Source organism: Hemicordylus capensis, chromosome 4, assembly GCF_027244095.1.
Source record: "Hemicordylus capensis ecotype Gifberg chromosome 4, rHemCap1.1.pri, whole genome shotgun sequence".
Lineage (NCBI taxonomy): Eukaryota > Metazoa > Chordata > Lepidosauria > Squamata > Cordylidae > Hemicordylus > Hemicordylus capensis.
The window spans coordinates 282,722,859-282,740,854 of NC_069660.1; the positions used below are offsets into that span (position 1 = coordinate 282,722,859).

The 17,996-nt window shown below is 42.8% G+C and overlaps 1 protein-coding gene across 9 annotated transcripts in view; it reads right to left on the bottom strand.

Moving 5' to 3' along the window:
* Window positions 1-17,996, bottom strand: part of RAD54B (RAD54 homolog B) — an 80,686-nt gene that overhangs the window by 30,828 nt on the left and 31,862 nt on the right. For 6 of the 9 annotated variants that reach the window (XM_053243026.1, XM_053243025.1, XM_053243028.1 and 3 more), the window contains 6 exons: window positions 12,094-12,294; window positions 10,407-10,691; window positions 8,289-8,451; window positions 7,143-7,197; window positions 5,416-5,531; window positions 1,118-1,343 (listed from right to left, as the gene is read on the bottom strand). In XM_053243026.1, coding sequence (XP_053099001.1) covers window positions 1,118-1,343; window positions 5,416-5,531; window positions 7,143-7,197; window positions 8,289-8,451; window positions 10,407-10,691; window positions 12,094-12,294 — 1,046 coding nt within the window. The remainder of the gene's footprint in view (window positions 1-1,117; window positions 1,344-5,415; window positions 5,532-7,142; window positions 7,198-8,288; window positions 8,452-10,406; window positions 10,692-12,093; window positions 12,295-17,996) is intronic. The other 3 variants (XM_053243030.1, XM_053243032.1, XM_053243031.1) reach the window with 2 other exon arrangements.

Consider the following 17,996-nt stretch of genomic DNA (forward strand, 5'->3'; position numbering starts at 1 on the left):
TGCCCCACATGGCAAAGTACCAAGAAGCAATGCTCTAGATAATAAGAAATGCTAACAAAGTGCTGTATATATTCTCAGGTGAGCTAACAGAGTAGGTACATCAGAACTGAAGTCTACCCAAGCACCAAGGAAAGGGTCTATATGTTTCTCAAGCTTTTTGGAGTCAAGGACCACTAAATTCTTCGTGCGGAGTTTCAAGGACCACTACATTCTTTGTGCGCAGTTTCCCGGACCAGCTGTTAGTAAAAGGTTTCAAGTTTATCTATTAGTACTATACTACAGGCGTGCACAACTCAAATGACCTGGTGGGCCAAAACTGACCGTGACTTGGCTCATGGGGGCCGAGGTCAATTTTTAGTGTGCTGATTATTAAAGTAACACTTAATATCAATCAATTAATTAATTAAATCAAATTAAAGTGAAATTAATTAAAATGAATTTAATCAAAATTTAACTTTTGAAGTTCTGGAAGGCCAAGATTAATTTGAATTAAAATAAAATAAATTGAATTAATTAAAATTTCTAATAAAATAAATACAATAAAATCTGTACAAAATTCCTGCCCTGTGCCATAAGCCCCCCTCCCTTTATGCATATTCAAATCAGCTTTCGACTGGCTGGAACGTGATAGTCATATTGAAAAACTGCCCCTCATTGGATGGCTCCTAAAGCGCATGCAAATGAAGAGCCTCCCCTCTTCTCTCCCCCCATGTGTATTACTGTGATGAGAATTTTCAGACAGTAACTTTACACGTCTCTTACTATAAGCAAATAGTTCCAAGCCCCCACCCCTTTGTATTCATCATGGGACAAGATTCTGCAGTTCCAGCTTTGAGCTAAAGAGAGCTCTGAGTCTTCTCGGATCTGTTCTGGGCAGAGGAAGGGGGGAGGGAGGGAAAGGAAGCAAGAAAGCCTTTGGAGGCACGGACCGGCACTCAACTCTTTGCGGACCAGCACCGGTCCCCAGACCGGCTGTTGAGAAACAGTGCTTGTCTAAACAATTGTGGCTGGGGATGATGGGAGTTGTAGTTCAACAACAGCTGGAATGCCAACTTTGCCCACCCCAGTCTAAAAGGTTTATGGACATCAGGCAAATGTTATTCCTGCAGGATCTCACCTGATCAACTAAAAACACCTTGATTCTTTCGCTTCCAAGCCATTTTTGAAATTCTTTCCCCCAGTTCTTCACCAGACTCCCAGGAGTAACTATCAGTGTCTGTTTTATGATAGGCTTGCATCCGTATGGCCCCTGACGCAGGAGAGTCCAGACAAGTGAAATGCACTGCAGAGTTTTCCCTAAACCCATTTCATCTGCAAGAAGAGCTCCAAATCTACCGCTCATTCTGTAAAAAGATAATAATATTGTTGATACATCTCAAGGAAACTGTGGCAATTATTTTAGGAATCCCCACTTAGAAATCCCCTGTTATAAATCCACATTGGTAGATATATAAAACTCCAAAAAGGTCTGCTGGAGCCGGCACATATGTTTCATTCAGGAAATTTACTATTTGTTTCTGTTGGTGTGTCCACACACCTTTATTTCTATAATCATCATGAGCATTTATGTGATGCATTTCACGTATTCACTTTTATTGTGAAACCAAAAAGGTTCTCTCAAAATTCGTAAGATATTACAAGATAACATTCAGAAAAACACAGAATCAGATAAAAACAAAATATTAACACTCATAAATATCAGTGCAATCTATTAAATTTGTTTCACCAAACATTGTGCTAAGCTTCTGACCCTGCCTACTTTCCTTAAAGTAAAAGATCAGTAAAGTAAAGATCACCCAGCAGTATGTGTGTGTCCCTCTATCAACTTCGCAGTGCCTGGACTGATATGAACCAAATTTGCTACAGCAGTAGGGACACCTCAGCAGCATAGTTTGTGATGATGCCATCAACCCCAATTCAAGATGGTGGATGCATGAACATTTGACGCATATGTTGTGAATCACCAAACTGATTTGAACGAAATTTAGTACAGTTGTAGTGACACATAGCGACACCTCAATGGCATAGTTTGTGATGATGTCATAGATATACAGGTGTACCTCGCTATATATGGTGCCACTATTTGCTATGCTATGCCACTATTTGCTATTGCTATGTGGAACTCCACATAGCCACAGGTGTCTAATTGACACAGGACCTCATAATCTGCCGATACAAAAGAGTTAAAACTCACATATCAGCAGTTCCTAGGTGACCGGAAATGACCTTGGAGATCATTTCCAGCTGCCATTTTGTCAAATTTTTGGCTAATTTGTTTTGGGGTTTTTTAAGCATTTCCCCCAATTTTTCATTGAGAAATGGGAAATTTGGGACTGGCGGGTGGGGGGCATGGTAGGGCACATGGGGGACAGCTGGACACCCGTGGGGCATGGTAGGGCACTTTATTTGCATTTTTTCCCATGGGTTTCTTCATGTTTTGGGGCCAATTTTCCAGCCTCAAGGAACCTAATCCCCCAGCCTCACCAATCCCATTGACTTTAATGCCCTGTTATCCATGGCTGTAGTGGAGAACAAAATCCCCATGATAACAGGGTTCACCTGTATATTTCAGAAGGCACCTAAAGCTAATTTGGACATTTGATGGCAAAGCTGTCTTAGTAGCATACAGCAATATTATAATGCCCTTATACAAAACTATGGTGCGACCACACTTGGAGTACTGCGTACAGTTCTGGTCACCACATCTTAAAAAGGACATTGTTGAACTGGAGAAGGTACAGAAAAGGGCAACCAAGATGATCAGGGGACTAGAGCACCTTTCCTATGAGGCAAGGCTACAACACCTGGGGCTTTTTAGTTTAGAAAAAAGACGACTGCGGGGAGACATGATAGAAGTCTATAAAATCATGCATGGCGTGGAGAAAGTGGAGAGAGAGAGAGATTCTTTTCCCTCTCACACAACACTAGAACCAGGGGTCACTCCATGAAATTGATTGCCAGAAGGTCTAGGACCAACAAACGGAAGTACTTTTTCACACAACGCGTGATCCACTTGTGGAACTCTCTGCCACAGGATGTGGTGACAGCCAACAACTTGGATGGCTTTAAGAGGGGTTTGGATGACTTCATGGAGCAGAGGTCTATCAATGGCTACTAGTCGGAGGGCTGTAGGCCACCTCCTGCCTCAAGGGCAGGGTGCCTCTGAGTACCAGTTGCAGGGGAGTAATGGCAGGTGAGAGGGCATGCCCTCAACTCCTGACTGTAGGCTCCCAATGGCATCTGGTGGGCCACTGTGCAAAACAGGATACTGGACTAGATGGGCCTTGGGCCTGATCCAGCAGGGCTGTTCTTATGTTCAATATATTCGCTACAATAATTTTTAAAAAGCTTGCCAGCTTAAGACCAGTTTTCCAGCTTTGTGGAACTTGAGTCAAAATGTGATAGCTTTAACTACTGTTGTAAACTAGCAAGGTTTTGGTCACTGAATATCCATGGTTTTTGATAAAGAAATTTACCATTACAGCGATTCCCTCAATATATTTTAATCTGTTTTCTTGCAAGCTGATCTGTATGGCATAAATATGGGAAGAGAGCTGGTCTTGTGGTTGCGAGCACAAAATGTCCCCTTTGCTAAGCAGGGTCTGCTCTGGTTTGCATTTGGATTGTGACTACATGTAAGGACTGTTTGCTGTAAGACATTCCCCTCAGAAGATGGGGCTGTAGCTCTGTAGAAACGCATCTGCTTGCATACAGAGTCTCAGGTTCACTCCCTGGCATCTCCAAATAGGACAGGAAAAGATACTGCCTGAAACATTGGAGAGCCAATGTCAGTCAGAGTAGGCAATACAGAGCTAGACTGACCAATGGTCTGACTCAGTATGAAGCAATTTCCTAAGTTTCTCAAGGCAGAGTTTCCTAATTTCCTAAGTTTCTCAAGGTAGAGTTAGAGGCTTCTTTCACAGCAGAAACTATAATTCCTTTGTTTTTTAATCAACATTATTCTCCCAAATTGAATCAAATGAATTCAAATTACTTAATTCAAATCTGCTTGCTGGAGAAAAGGTTCTGATTTGGGCAAAAGCTCTCCAAACTCATTTTGTCAGGATGAGAATGGGGTGACTTTAACTGGGTGAACTTGAATAGATATCCATTATTTGTCCTTTCTTCAGGGCCTTCTCAACTGCAGTTTAATTCTGAATTCAGTCATGAAGCAGAATATACTAGATTGCACAGTAATATCAGATAATGTTTGCTTGATCTCTTTGATTTCATCGAAAAGCTCTCCACTAAATTCCCCTGCAATATGTAATGGGTTTAAAGCAGTGTTTCTCAAACTTTTTGGAGTCAAGGACCGCTAAATTCTTCGTGCAGAGTTTCAAGGACCGCTACATTCTTCATGCGCAGTTTCCCGGACCAGCAGTTAGTAAAGGGGTTTCAAGTCTGTCTATCTGTCTGTCTGTCTGTCTATCTATCAGACTTCTATACTGCCCAAAACTTGCATCTCTGGGCAGTTTAGAATGAAAATAATATAAGCATTAAAATAATTAAATTTGGAATCTTTTGCAAACATTGAATATTAGGGGTTCTTAACCTTGGGTCCCTCAGTTAAACTCCCATAACCTCCAACAACAATGGCATTTGGCCATTATGGCTCGGGATTATGGGAGTAGAAGTCCACCAACGTCTGGGTACCCAAGGTTGAGAACCCCTGAATCTAAAAGCCTGGGTGAACAAATTTGTCTCCAGTATGTCTGGAGTGGAGGTGCTTGTGATTACTCAATGGAGAGGGGATGCTGGGCCATTAGAAAAATTCAAAAGCTACATGGGGCCAATGAAAACAACATACAAGCAAGCCCCACTGATGCAAGAGGGAAACAGTGTTCCCTCTCAAGGCGCCTCGACCACAACAGGCAGCTGGGTTTCAATCAACCAACCTTTGGCTGCAAACAATGAGCATGCAAGAACCAGCAGCCCTTCAAGTGGCGCCCACTGCCATACTTTTTCCTCCATGCCCCCGCATCGCATACAGTTTGAAGCTGTAAAGATAGGGAATAAGATAGCTATAGGAAGATCTCAGCAGCACGTGGAGGCAAGGCACAAGAAGGGTCCCATGCCTCCGTGATACTCTTCCTCTTCTGTGCCATGTGCAAAATTGAGGAAGTGAGTGCCTTGATTTCAGTGGGGGGGGTGTTGACTCCCAGTCAGGGACCGGCACTCAACCCTTCGGGGACCGGCAGCGGTCCAGGGACCGGTGGTTGAGAAACACTGGTTTAAAGCATCTCATAATTGCTTCTCTGAAGGAAGAATTTGCCAGAGGAGAATCTGCTGCATTGTTCATTAGTGAATCTTCCCACTACAGCTGGTCCAAATGCAATGTAATCGAATTATCTGCCTGGGCGGCACCAGGTCCACAGAGCAGTTGATCATTTCTTATAAGTAAGAGGTACTGCTCACATCTCACTAGAAACAGGTTTCTGATTAACATCTTTAAAACTGGATAGTAGAACTTGCTTATAAATAAAGAGAAAGTCTTCTCCATCTAATAATCTCAGTTGTCTCCGCCTCCTAGTCTGAACCAAGATTAAAATCCGAAATTAAAAATTAACAATGAAAATGCAATCCCAGTTATTAACTAAACATGGCAATTAATAATACCATGAATATCTCTAAATCCATGATACCATGCATATCTCCAAACCCAATATTTTCTAGAAAGAAAAAATGAGACCCATTCAGACAGTTAAAAATGCACCATTTTAACTGAGTACAGCAGTGCAATCGGTTCAGAAGTCCTGCCTCAACATGTCAATCAGAACTTCTCTATGGCTGCCCCAGGTCTTTGGAATGCACTTCCTTTCAAAATAAAAGCTTTTTTAAAAGCTGCTTTTTAAAAGACCCTTGACACACCTGTTTTCTCAGCCATTTAGTTAAAATATTTTAAAAGGTTTTAATCATTTTTATTCTGCAAAACAGTTTTGTTTTTATGTCTGTTATATTTTTAAACAATGTATACTGCCTAGGGATACATATGTTAGGCAGTCTATAAATGTGATAAATAAATAAAATAAATAAATCACTAGCTGACCCCCGCACAGAGCATCTGTGCAGTTGTGTACTGAGCCTGTGACATTCCCTGCAGCTCGCTCCCCCCCCCGGCTCGCTCGCTCGCTCTCCCCCTGCAGCTCACTCCCCCCCCCAGCTCTTCCCATTGGGCGGGCCAGGGCCAGGCCATCCCACCACCGCCTCCCACGTTCTCCTCCCGGCTGGTAGGGCTTTACCCGCCGTCTGCCCACCTCCTCACCACCACCATCATTTCTCCCCACCACCACCTCCTCTTCCTGGCCGGCGGGACTTCGCCCACCGTCCAACCCACCTCTTCTGGCCGGAGGGGCTTCACCTGCCGGTCCTCCACCTCTGCATCCTGACCGCCACCATTATTTCTCTCCGCTTCAGTGCTAGAAGTCTTGCACGCTCTAGAGCATCTGCGCATTAGTACTTGATTGCTCCCCTCACCTCAGAGAGCTCCCCACCCTCACCTGGTCTGCACTCCTGCTCCTCCTCCATCCCGTTGCTTCCATCCTCCTCACCCTTCTTGGTCATGGCTGCAGCATTGCTGCTGCCTATTGGCCAAGCTGCAGCCCCCTATCCCCAGAGACCTCCCCACCCTCACCTGAGCCCCGCTCCTGCTCCTCCCTTCAGGAGCAGCAGCAGTGGTTGACTGGGTAGTTCCTTGCTGCTGCCACCACCATGGCCGCTCGTTCCCCTCAGGCCGCTGACAGGCCCAGGCCCATCCCTTGCCTGCCTCCCTCTTACAGTGGCCTCAGTAGCCCCAAACAGCAGCAGCGGTTGCCTGGACCCTTCCTTGCTGCTAGTGCTGCCATGGCCACTCATTCCCCTCAAGCTGCTGACAGGCTCAGGCCCGTCCCTTGCCCTTCCTTCTGTCTCTCTTCCCCCTCCCTTCTTTTTCTCTTTCTCTCTCCTCCACTCTTTCTTCCCCCTCCCTTCATGTTTTTTCTCCCTCTCTCCCTGAGTTAAAAGATTTCGTTCATTTACACAACAGCATCCCCTTCTCCTGAAGGGGCTCTTTACTCCCTCACGACCTGTCTTTTTGCAGACCCCTGCCTGCTATCCTTTTATATCCAGAACATCTTCCGACGAGTAACAGCTGCATACCAACTGACCTTAACCATCACAGCCAATCGCCTCCTTCCTACCACGTCGCCACGCATGGCCCGTCTACAAGAAATAAGTATATAGATGGTTGCTTCCCAGTAATTACACTTTTATCTGAATAGGGAAACATCGTATCTGTGTTGGTGGGCACTTCCATGATTGCGAGGCAAGTGTGATCCAGCCTTGTGATGACAGAAGCACCCTCCCCCCCATCACAGACAGGGTGCTTCCCTATTCAAATACTGCTCTAAGTGTGAGTGATGAGGAGTTGTTGGTGACCTGTGGGTTGGGGGCAGGACTTCTGGACCATTTAGGCCACTTTATATGGATACAGCAGTGTGTTTTTAACTCTCTGAATGGGGCTGAAACCATTTATACATTAGGCTTAGCAAACCTCTGATGTAAACCAAATCTCATAAGATACACAGACAAAAAGCAGAACAAGCTACATCATGTTGATGCAATCAGGAATATAAGACCCCTGGCACTCCCAAATGCAACCTAAGTGTGAACCTTGACACAACGCTGTGTAATTGTAAGAGCTTGTAGTTATTACAACTGGTGGGCTGAGATTTCACCACAGAGATGCTATTGTCAACAGTATGTTTATGGCAACTGCAACCTTTGCTAACTTGGCAAAGAGGCACTTTTTAACGTGGTGATTCTCTTTATTTAGCAGGGGGAGAGTAACTGGCCCTATCCACCCCCGGCACAGTACTTCCAGTGACTGTTCCTGCTGTATATGTTATGTTTCTTTTTAGATTGTGAGCCCTTTGGGGACAGGGCTCTATTTTATTTATTTATTATTTCTCTGTGTAAACTGCCCTGAGCCATTTTTGGAAGGGCGGTATAGAAATTGAATGAATGAATGAATGAATGAATGAATGAATGATAACAACTCATAGGCCAGCTCTCAATAACTTTTAAATATACCTGTCAATACAAAAAATTCCAAGATTCTAAAAGGCTGATGAAAGTGAAAAGCAAGAAGACTGTACATTATTGTCATGCTCTGCTGTGGATGATGATAAAATCAAAATTTAGCTTTTGTTCTGCACTGATGTGCACTGGTCTAAGACTTTTGAAAGCATCCACTAAAATAAAAAATAAAAAAATCCACACAATTAAAGCATACAGAATAACTATCCTCTTACCTCATTCCCATTACACATTCATAAAGAAATAGAATTCCTGCTCGCTGGTGTGGCCGAAGATGGTTTACAATGTGTGGGTCCACAACAACATCCACAACTGGCAGACCCGACTTATTGAACATTCGTTGATGATTTGGAGCTGGGCGTGGCATGACTAAGCAATCTTAAATTTCAAACACAGTCACGATAAGTGCAAAGTTATTGTTTGCTGAGCAAAAATGACTGGTTTTCTATTAGAAAAGCTAGAAGGCTATGCATTGTTTGCTAAATCCTATCAATAGCTGGAAAACACTGTTATGCTTTTTAATTCCCCGATGAAATAACCAAGGGCATAACTGGCAGTAGCTAACAGCATTTTCCAAACAGTGTTCATGATAGCTTTGATCTAGATGCTAAACACAGGAAAATAAAGTTTATAATGTATTACAGGGATTTTGAAGTGTTTACTGACTTTAATAATTTCTTAGGGTGCAATCCAACCAAATCTTTTTCCTGTCCCACTGTAATAAATGGAAGTTGCACAGGAGCTCTTAAGCAAATTTTATTCATTGCAGAGGGATCTGCGCACAAGTTTCTGTCAGATTGTCCAGTTAGTCACAAAGCTGTATAACAATTGTAAGCTGGCTACAGAAACTTCTTAAATATAGCTTTTATAGGGTAGCTTCATATGACAAGTCTGTAAATGGGGATATGCTGGAAACCAAGAGTGTGTGTTTCTGGCGGGCATGTCGTCCAAACCCACCCAAGTCCAATTTCTGCACTTTCCACCTGACATTCTCCCAACATTCTCCACCCAGCTTCAAATCTTGGTTACAGAAGCTGAATGTGAGTCGGGAGAATGTTGGGTGGAGAATCTTGGAAACCAGACTTGGGCAGGTTTGGATGACACACTCTCAGTTCCCAACATATCCTCAATGTTTTTTGCTTACTTACAGATTGCTGGTATTTACTTATAGATTACTTATAGATTGTATTATCAAGTCCAGGGGTGGACAAATTTGGCCCTCCAAGTGAAGCCAGCCACAATGAAGCAGCAAAGAATATTTAAAAAGGACAGTAAATATAATCTGATTACATGAATATAAATTGCTTATGGTACAGGAGAGCTTGAAGGATCCCTTGCGCAAAGATCCAATGCACTGCCAAAACACGTTTTAATTTTTATTTATTTATTTATTTATTTATTACATTTCTATCCCACTTTTCCTCCAAAGAGTGCAAAGTAGTCCGCATGGTTATGTACATCACCACAACAACCCTGTGAGGTGGGTTATTCTGAGAGATAAGTGAGTGACTGGCCCAGGGTCACCCAGTGAGTTTCATGATTGAATGACAATTTGAACTTGGGTTTCTGCAGTCCTAGTCCAACCACTATACCATGCTGCCTAGGAGAAATTACTTTCCCCAACTCTCTTAGCAAATACTAAGCAAAAGAGATCATAATGGCTCAAATCTGGTGTGTGATGATATGAACTCTCAACTTTCCTATTTGACACCATATCTCTGGTGTCAACAATGTTGCATAGAAAAAACTAGCAGGCAGCTATCTGCATACACTTTAGATCAGCTTCAACAATTCCCACATTAGCTTGCCACAACCAGGAATGACTGCTGCTTTGAGGAGCAGCTTGCCTCAAGCCATGAACAAGTATTTGACAGGATTGCTATACAGATGTCTTGCCCTTGCTGCAAACCAGAAGCAGTTGTGTCTCCAGCTACGAATAAAGGGGCATTATCTAGTTCAGGGGTGGGCAAACTTGACTCTCCAGCATTTTTGAACTACAACTCCCATAATCCCTAGCCACAATAAATAAATTGTGGCTGAGAATGATGGGAGTTGTAGTTCAGCAACAGCTAGAGGGCCAAGTTTGCTCACCCCTATTGCAGACTGGCTATCTATCTGTAACTAGTGGCATGCTTTTTCCAGTCCTCCTGCTCGACATTTCCTTCTATGAATCAACTCTAGTTCTGTTTAATTAACAACATTCAATCTCATATAAGGTGGGGGCGAGCAAGGGGAAGAACCCTTCTAAATCTTGTTTACTCATTCACATTCTTTAGAAGAGGTTAAAATAGTAATAAAAACAATTAAAGCAGATACATGTTAAGAATCCTCACTTGGTGCACATGGATCGTGACGTGGTTTGCAGTTCTGGGAACCTCTGAGCAAATTTCCTTTAGTGCTGAGTTTACAGACATTTTTAAGAGGATTACAGAATGGTTTCACAGCAGTTTGTGAGGAATTCCAAACATCCACTGGAATCTCCACACCAGACTGAAAACACTTGCCACTTTTGAAGTTGTCTTCCAGAATTACACCCATCACTTCAATTTCTTTGCCTCCAACCATCAAAGTTTGACCTTCATCAAGATTTTCCAGGTCTTTGATTTTGTATCCAGTGCCTAAGAGAGATCACAAATATTAAGTCAAATGAAAAAGCAAAAACAACCTCTACAAGTGAAAGAGAAAAACTGTAGGCAGCATTCTTCCTGAAGACTCTGGCCAAGTTTGCTCAAAATTAAAGTAAAACCCAAATTCAGATGATTGTATAATCCTGTGTTTTTATTTATTTATTTGACATGTTTTTATACTGCCCAAAACGTACGTCTCTGGGCGGTTTACAACAGCTTTTTCCAGCTCTTTTTTATCCACCACTAACCTCCACAATATTTTTTTAGGAGGCAGAGCTGGAAAAACATCCATACATCTTGCAGTCTGGGAGCGAGTAAAATTAACTCAGAATTAATTATATACAGGAGAAGTCCTAGCTCAGTAGTGTACCAACTGCTTTGCATACGGAACGTCCTAAATTCAATCCCTAGCATTTCCAGGAAAGGCTGAGAAAGACTCCTCTCTGCGACCTGGGAGAGCTGCTGATAGTGAGTACAGACAATACCAAGGTAGTTGGACAAATGGTTTGACTCAGTATACATAAGCTTCCTAAGCCCCTAGGTTTTGTTTATATATGGTAATAGGCTGATAGTGTCAAGAGCTGGCTTTATAGGATGTGGAGGGCGCATACAGGCGATCTCTCTGGGGTAGGGACATCCAAAAAAACCAGACACCCAACACTAATTCTACATCTCCAAGCATTCTCCTTTTCTCTGTGGACCACAGGAAATGAGTAAGACAGGTATCATTTCAGTAAGGTTCACATTAGGGATGTGCAGAACGTTCCACAGTCAGAATGTTCCGACTTGAAATGGGCCATTCCAAGGGTTCCAAGCTCAGAACAGAATGCCCTTCAAATGAATTGTTTCATTAACAGACTATTGATAATCTGTCCAACATCTGTGCCAAATTTTAGGCCAAACCATTCCAGAAACAGAAAAGGGACCCTCTTTGCCCTTGGGGGAAATCATGGGGCCCTCTAGGAGAGTGGGACCATGGACCAGGGGCTGAGGCCATAGCTCAGTGGAGGAGCATCTGCATACTTGCATTCTCTTCCTGACATCTCCGGGTAGGGCTAGGAGAGACTTCTGCCTGAAACCTATGAGAGCCACTGTCAGTCAGTGTAGACAATCCTGAACTAGATGGACCAAAGGAATAAGGGAGACCTGCTCAACTGTGGCCCCCCAGCTGCTTTTGGACTACAACTCCCATAATCTCCAGCCACAGTGGCCAATAGCCAGGGATTATCAGAGTTGTAGACCAACATCTGCGGGAGGGCCGAAGTTGAACAGCCCTGGTATAAGGTATAATGGTTTCAGGTATTTAGTATAAGACAACATCCTATGTTCCTACACATTCATTGGATGTGCAATGCATCTCAATTACATCAACCGCTTCAAACAACTGCTTTACCTCTTCCAATGTCTTTGCCTTCCATGTCCTTCAGTATCACAGACTTCCCTTTTGCAATGAGAACAGCATCGCCTTCCCATTTCTTGTGTTTTTTCTTGGAGGCCTTACACCACATAACACTGAAGTATTTGATAAGGCAGCTGGGCTCTTCCTGCACTTCTGGCTGCCTTGCTATTTCTTTTGTCACTATCTGTGCCGGACCTGTAAAAATAAAGGCAGGTGTGATAAGCTTGCCCTGGCCTGATTTTCCAACTGAAATGACAGATGCGCAGTGAGCTGAATACTGGCTCAGCTATGAATCTTGCCCTCATGTTTCAGTTAGGCTGTCTGCCTTTAAAAAAAAAAAAAGTGCCTCATGAACATTCATACATCTATTTGTGCACATATTGTGCACCAGCACCTTGAATTCAGTTTGCCTGATTTCAAGCAAACTGGCAACCAGTGAAGCACCCGCAAGATAGGTGTGATCCTTGAGGAGCAACTAGCACACACAAACATCCTTGTAGCAGCATCCTGGACCAGCTGAAGTTTCTGAACCATCTTCAAGGGCAACCCCATGTAGGGCGCATTGCAGTAATCCAAGATGGATGTTACCTGTGCATGAGTGACTGAGGTCAAGTCTGACTTCTACAAGTAGGGTTGCAGCTGGCGTACCAGCTGTCGCTGGTAAAAGGCACTCCTGCACACCGTGGCCACATGTGCCTCGAAGGGCAGTGTTGGGTCCCGAAGCACCTCCAAGCTGCAAACTTGGTCTTTGCTTACTATTCTGATGATCTCCTTTCAGGCATAGCCATCATCATTCAGATTCAGAGTGGTAAGGAAGAATCACACGCAACACAGAAGATATCTTAAATATTTCATGGAAAGAGCTGAGCATCCAGACTAATGCACCACCAGTGCATATGCCTCCTGTGAATGGAAGAAGCACTGCGCTCATGCAAGTGGTTCTTGTGTGAGCACAACATGCCTTCCACATACAGGAGGAGTTTACATCTGGATGCCCAGTGTATTTAAGCAAAATGTTCACGTGTCTGTCATCTTGGATCGGGGTAGATGACATCATTACAAACTATGCCATTGAGGTGTCCCTGTGTGTCACCCTGTGTGTCACTGTAGCAAATTTGGTCCAGATCGGTTAGACAGTCCTCAAATTAGTGCATTTGCACCTCAACCGCCCTGAGCCTTTTGGAAGGGCGGTATAAAAGTTTTAATAATAAATAAATAATAAATAAATAAAAGTTCACACATCTACCATCTTGAATCGGGGTGGTTGACATCATCATAATCTACGGTTCAAATCCAAATTTGGATCAATTTTTTTCTTTCTCCTGCCCCCGCCGCCATTCTTTTAATTTATGTAAACCGCCTCGAGTCTAAGGAAGTCAGGCGGACAATAAATGTGCTAAATAAATAAATAAATAGGTTAGGCGGTTCACAACAGCCCACCTGCCCCTCAAAAGTTTAAGTGTCCGCCATTTTGAATCAGGGTGGATGACATCATTACAGGCTATGCCATTGAGGTGTCCCTGAGTGTTACTCACTGCAACTATACCTAATTTGATTCAAATTGGTTAGACGGCGGTCCACAAATTAGCCCTCTTGAGCATCAGATGTTCAAGCAGCCGCCATCTCGAATAGGAGTGGATTGCATCATTACACACCACGTCATTTGGGCATCCCTATGTGCCCCTACAGCTGGAGCAAATTTGGTTCCAATTGGTTAGGCAGTTCACAAGTTAGCCCACTTGCGCCTCAAAGGTTTACGCATCTGCCATCTTGAATCAAGGCAGAGGATGACACCAGCACTGCCCCCTTCCACATGAGAATAGTGGGAAGCGGAAGGCTTTGCAGCAGGTGAGCAGCAACAGCAGGGGGGGCAACAGGTGAGGGGACCCTTGGCAGCTCTTCTTCTCACTGGGGTCCAGGGCAGCCTGTGTTCTTTGAACATGTCCACCCAATTACAGTTATGCCCCTCCTGGGAGGGAAGGCACAATCTCCCAGAAACTCTTTGTCAAGTTCTTACTATGTTCTTACGGTCAAGCTCTTATTAACAACTTGATAAATAGTATCTGAGATGTTGCCCCTTTCCTAATGCAGATAGTTTAAAGTACTTGACTCATGGCTCATATAAAGAATAGTCTCCCCTAACTGACTAAAATCTAAAGCCGAACAGTCTTTGAACTAATTCAAATGTGATCCAGATTGACTACTTAATGACTCTTGTCCATATCTGTTTTAAAAATCTGCCGTGACAAATCCAACTGTAAAACTATCTTTGCATATAACTGTTAAATGGATATTATAGCCTGTTTCCTGCATGTTGTCAGATATAAAGAAAGCATAACATTACAAAATTTAATAGCAATTTTTCTCAACTATAAATGACTGGGTCAATTTTTTGTAGTAGTCCATGGGGACTAAGGATGCAATGCATATCAGTGTTAATGAGAAGCATGCTGATAAATCCCATGTATGATTACAGGGCATTTTCTAAGCATGTGTTACTCATTACAACTTTTTTTGGGGGGGGGGAGAGCTTTTTCAGCCCTCATCAGACTACTAAAGATCACAAAAGGGATGGCTTTATTTGTTGCAGCTAACAGCAGAACTGCACAGTTAAGACTGCAAAAGTCCAAATGTGTTAGCATATGATACAAAACCCAGCTTTTAGGGCACTGCTGGCAATCTATTTCAGATCAACATCTTTTCCTGCTCGGTTTCATCTTGGGTTGATTCTAGCCTTAATTGATTTTCTATTATTATTTCTTGTTTACACAGTCAGACAGGTGTGTTATTGACTGGTTTGTTTTATCCAGACATCGAGTCCTTCCCAAGGACATGGGATGGCTGAATTTTATTATCAATATATCAAGATATTGTCGCAAAATATAGGCTGTTCCCAGAAATGTTGCTTTTTGTAACTGGCTGATGGTGATTTCAGTGGCCCCTATGGTGTTGAGGTGCTCTTCAAGTTGTTGTGGAATTGCACCTAGGGCGTCAATTACCACTGGGATTATTTTGGTCTTCTTCTGCCACAGCCTTTCAATTTCAATTTTGTGATTTTTGTCTATTTATTTTTCTTCTGTTCTGCTATCCCCTGGTATTGCTAGGTCGATTATTTTAACTTGTTTTTCTTTCTTCTCGACTACAGTTATATATGGTGTATTGTGTGGCAGATGTTTGTCTGTTTGTAGTCGAAAGTCTCATGATATTTTTGCATCTTCATTTTCTACTACTTTTTCAATTTTATGGTCCCACCAATCTTTGGCTACAGGTAGCTTGCATTTTTTGCAGATGTTCCAGTGTCTCATCCCTGCTATCTTGTCATGCCTTTGTTTGTATTCAGTCTGTGTGATCTTTTTACAACAGCTGATTAGGTGGTCCACTGTTTCATCTGCTTCTTTACAAAGGCAGCACTTGCTGTTTGTTGTTGATTTTTTGACTTTTGCTCTTATTACATTTGTTCTTAGTGCCTGTTCTTGTGCAGCTAATTTTCTTGTGCAGCCAGAATTAAACCATCTGTTTCTTTCCTCAAGTTACCATTCTTAAGCACTGCCAGGTCTTGGTGATGTTTGATTTTCCGGTTATATTGTACAAATATTGACCATGCAGTGGCTTATTTTTCCATTTTATATACTGCCTAGTATAAAAATCTCTAGGTGGTGTACAGAATTAAAAATATAAAATATAACACATTTAAAATTCATAAAAAATAAAATTATAATAGATAAAAACACATTAATAACACATTAAAATTTAAAAAATTGAGTCTGACTGCTCTATTCTGTACCAATTGTAGTTTATGAACTACATAAAAAGGCAGCCCCACGTAGAGCGCATTACAGTAGTCAAGCCTAGACTACTTTTACAATACTGATTCACAACAAACAATACTGTGATTTTAAAAAATAATAATTCCAAGGGTCCCAACTCAGCAAAACATAACCATATTTTTTTCAGTGAATTTGAAACATGGTTTGTTCCAGTACTGCCACTCTATATATTTTAAATAGGCAGGCATGTTCAAATTGTTTGAGATTACCTTAGAAGAAGTCAGAAAGGTAATCCATATTTTTGTGCATTTTCATGTGTTACTCAGGACTGATGACTTATCAGTCATCAACAAGCTGAAGGCATTCTTAGAAGGGGGAAGACATAATCTTTCCAAACCACATTACATAAACCTGATTTACATAAATGTAATCCATTCAACAATTTCAAGCAGAAAAATAATAAAAGATGACACCGAATTTAACAGGGATTATACAGAGCCAGTCATGTGGATCAAAACATGTATGTTCTGCCCCAGTAGATAGTCTTCCCAAAGGACAGGGACCAGTTCAAGTTAAAAACAAAAATTTCCAGAAACAGATAATGCAAATTCTAACTCAGCACAGTTTTGCAAATGACATATACATTCAAACAGTACTCAGGTTTTCCCCCACATAAACCCTGCTAAAATACATTAAAAATAAAACAAAACCAGCTAGGTAGGGTGCAGAGCAACTGCACCTCTAGATGCCGGCCGCACCGCTGCCTCCTTCTCCCTCCTCCACCTGACGCCGTTTCCTCCATCGCTGTTGTTTTCTCTCCCACCCATCCCCGCCCGGCTTCTTCCTTCCCTTGCCCGCTGGCCCACCAGCCGGCCGCCATCGCTGCCTTCTTCCCCTGCTGCCCACCCGCCTGTCCGCTTGCGCAGCCGTTTTGTCTTCTCGCTCGTCCTGCCGCCAGCCGCCGCAGTTTTCTTCGGCCGCTGCCACCGCCACCATTTCCCCCTCTCCCATCTGTCCCGTGGCTAGCCTATCCAGCAGCTCTCCAAACTCTCGTGAGAGCTGCCATGCATGGGATTAGCCACGGGTATGCCTTAGAGAATTAAATATAAAGAAGATAAAATGCAGTAACATGATATCTGAGATATTGTCACCCATATACTTTAGGTACTGCAAAGAAGCACCTTTTAAATTGGTGATTCTCTTATATTTAGAAAGGGGAGAGCAACTGGCCCTATCCAACCTCAGCACAGCATCCTTCCAGTTGCTATTGCTGGAGTCTACCTTGTGTTTCTCTTAGGACTGTGAACTTTTTGGGGACATGGAACCATCTTCTTATACTGTTTCTGTGTAAACTGCTTTGAGAACCTTTGTTGAAAAGTGGTGTATAAATCATAGTAGCAGGAATAGTTATTCAAACTGCAAAATAGTCCCAATAGTCTAGGGCAGGGGTTTCAGATTAAATTACTCCTGAGTTGCCCTACTAAAATTAAGTAGTCCGATAGAGTAACTCCTGAGCAACTTAGTCAATTTAGGCCTGCTCAACCTAGCCCCCCACAGCTGTTTTTGGACTACAACTCCCATAATTCCCAGACACAGTAGACAATATCCAGGGATTATGGGATTTGTAGGCCAACATCTCCAGAAGGGCCGAAGTTGAGCAGCCCTGGTCCAGATGCTACTCAGTGATCATCCAGAGAGGTTCGTCTGCAGTTGCCACTAGCTCATCTGGTGGCTATGCAGGGACGGGCCTTTTCTGTTGCCACTCTGAGACTCTGGAATGAGCTCCCTGTTGACATAAGAGCCTCTCCATCTCTGAGAGGCTTTTAGAAAGTCTCTAAAGGCATATTTATTCACCCAAGCTTTTTAACTAGAGTTATGGTTTTAAATTGTTTTAAGGCTTTAATTTGTTTTATGTTGCTGTAAACCCCCACAAGATGGAAGTTTGGGGCAGTGTACAAAAATAGTAAACAAGCAAATAATCAAATAAAAATGTTAAACATACTTATTTACCTATATAGCACCATTCATGTACAAAGGATGAGAGGACAAATCCCTGCCCCAAAGGGCTTACAATCTAGATATCAACACAAATGAGACAACGGAGGACTAGAAGGCGAGGAAAGTGGAGAT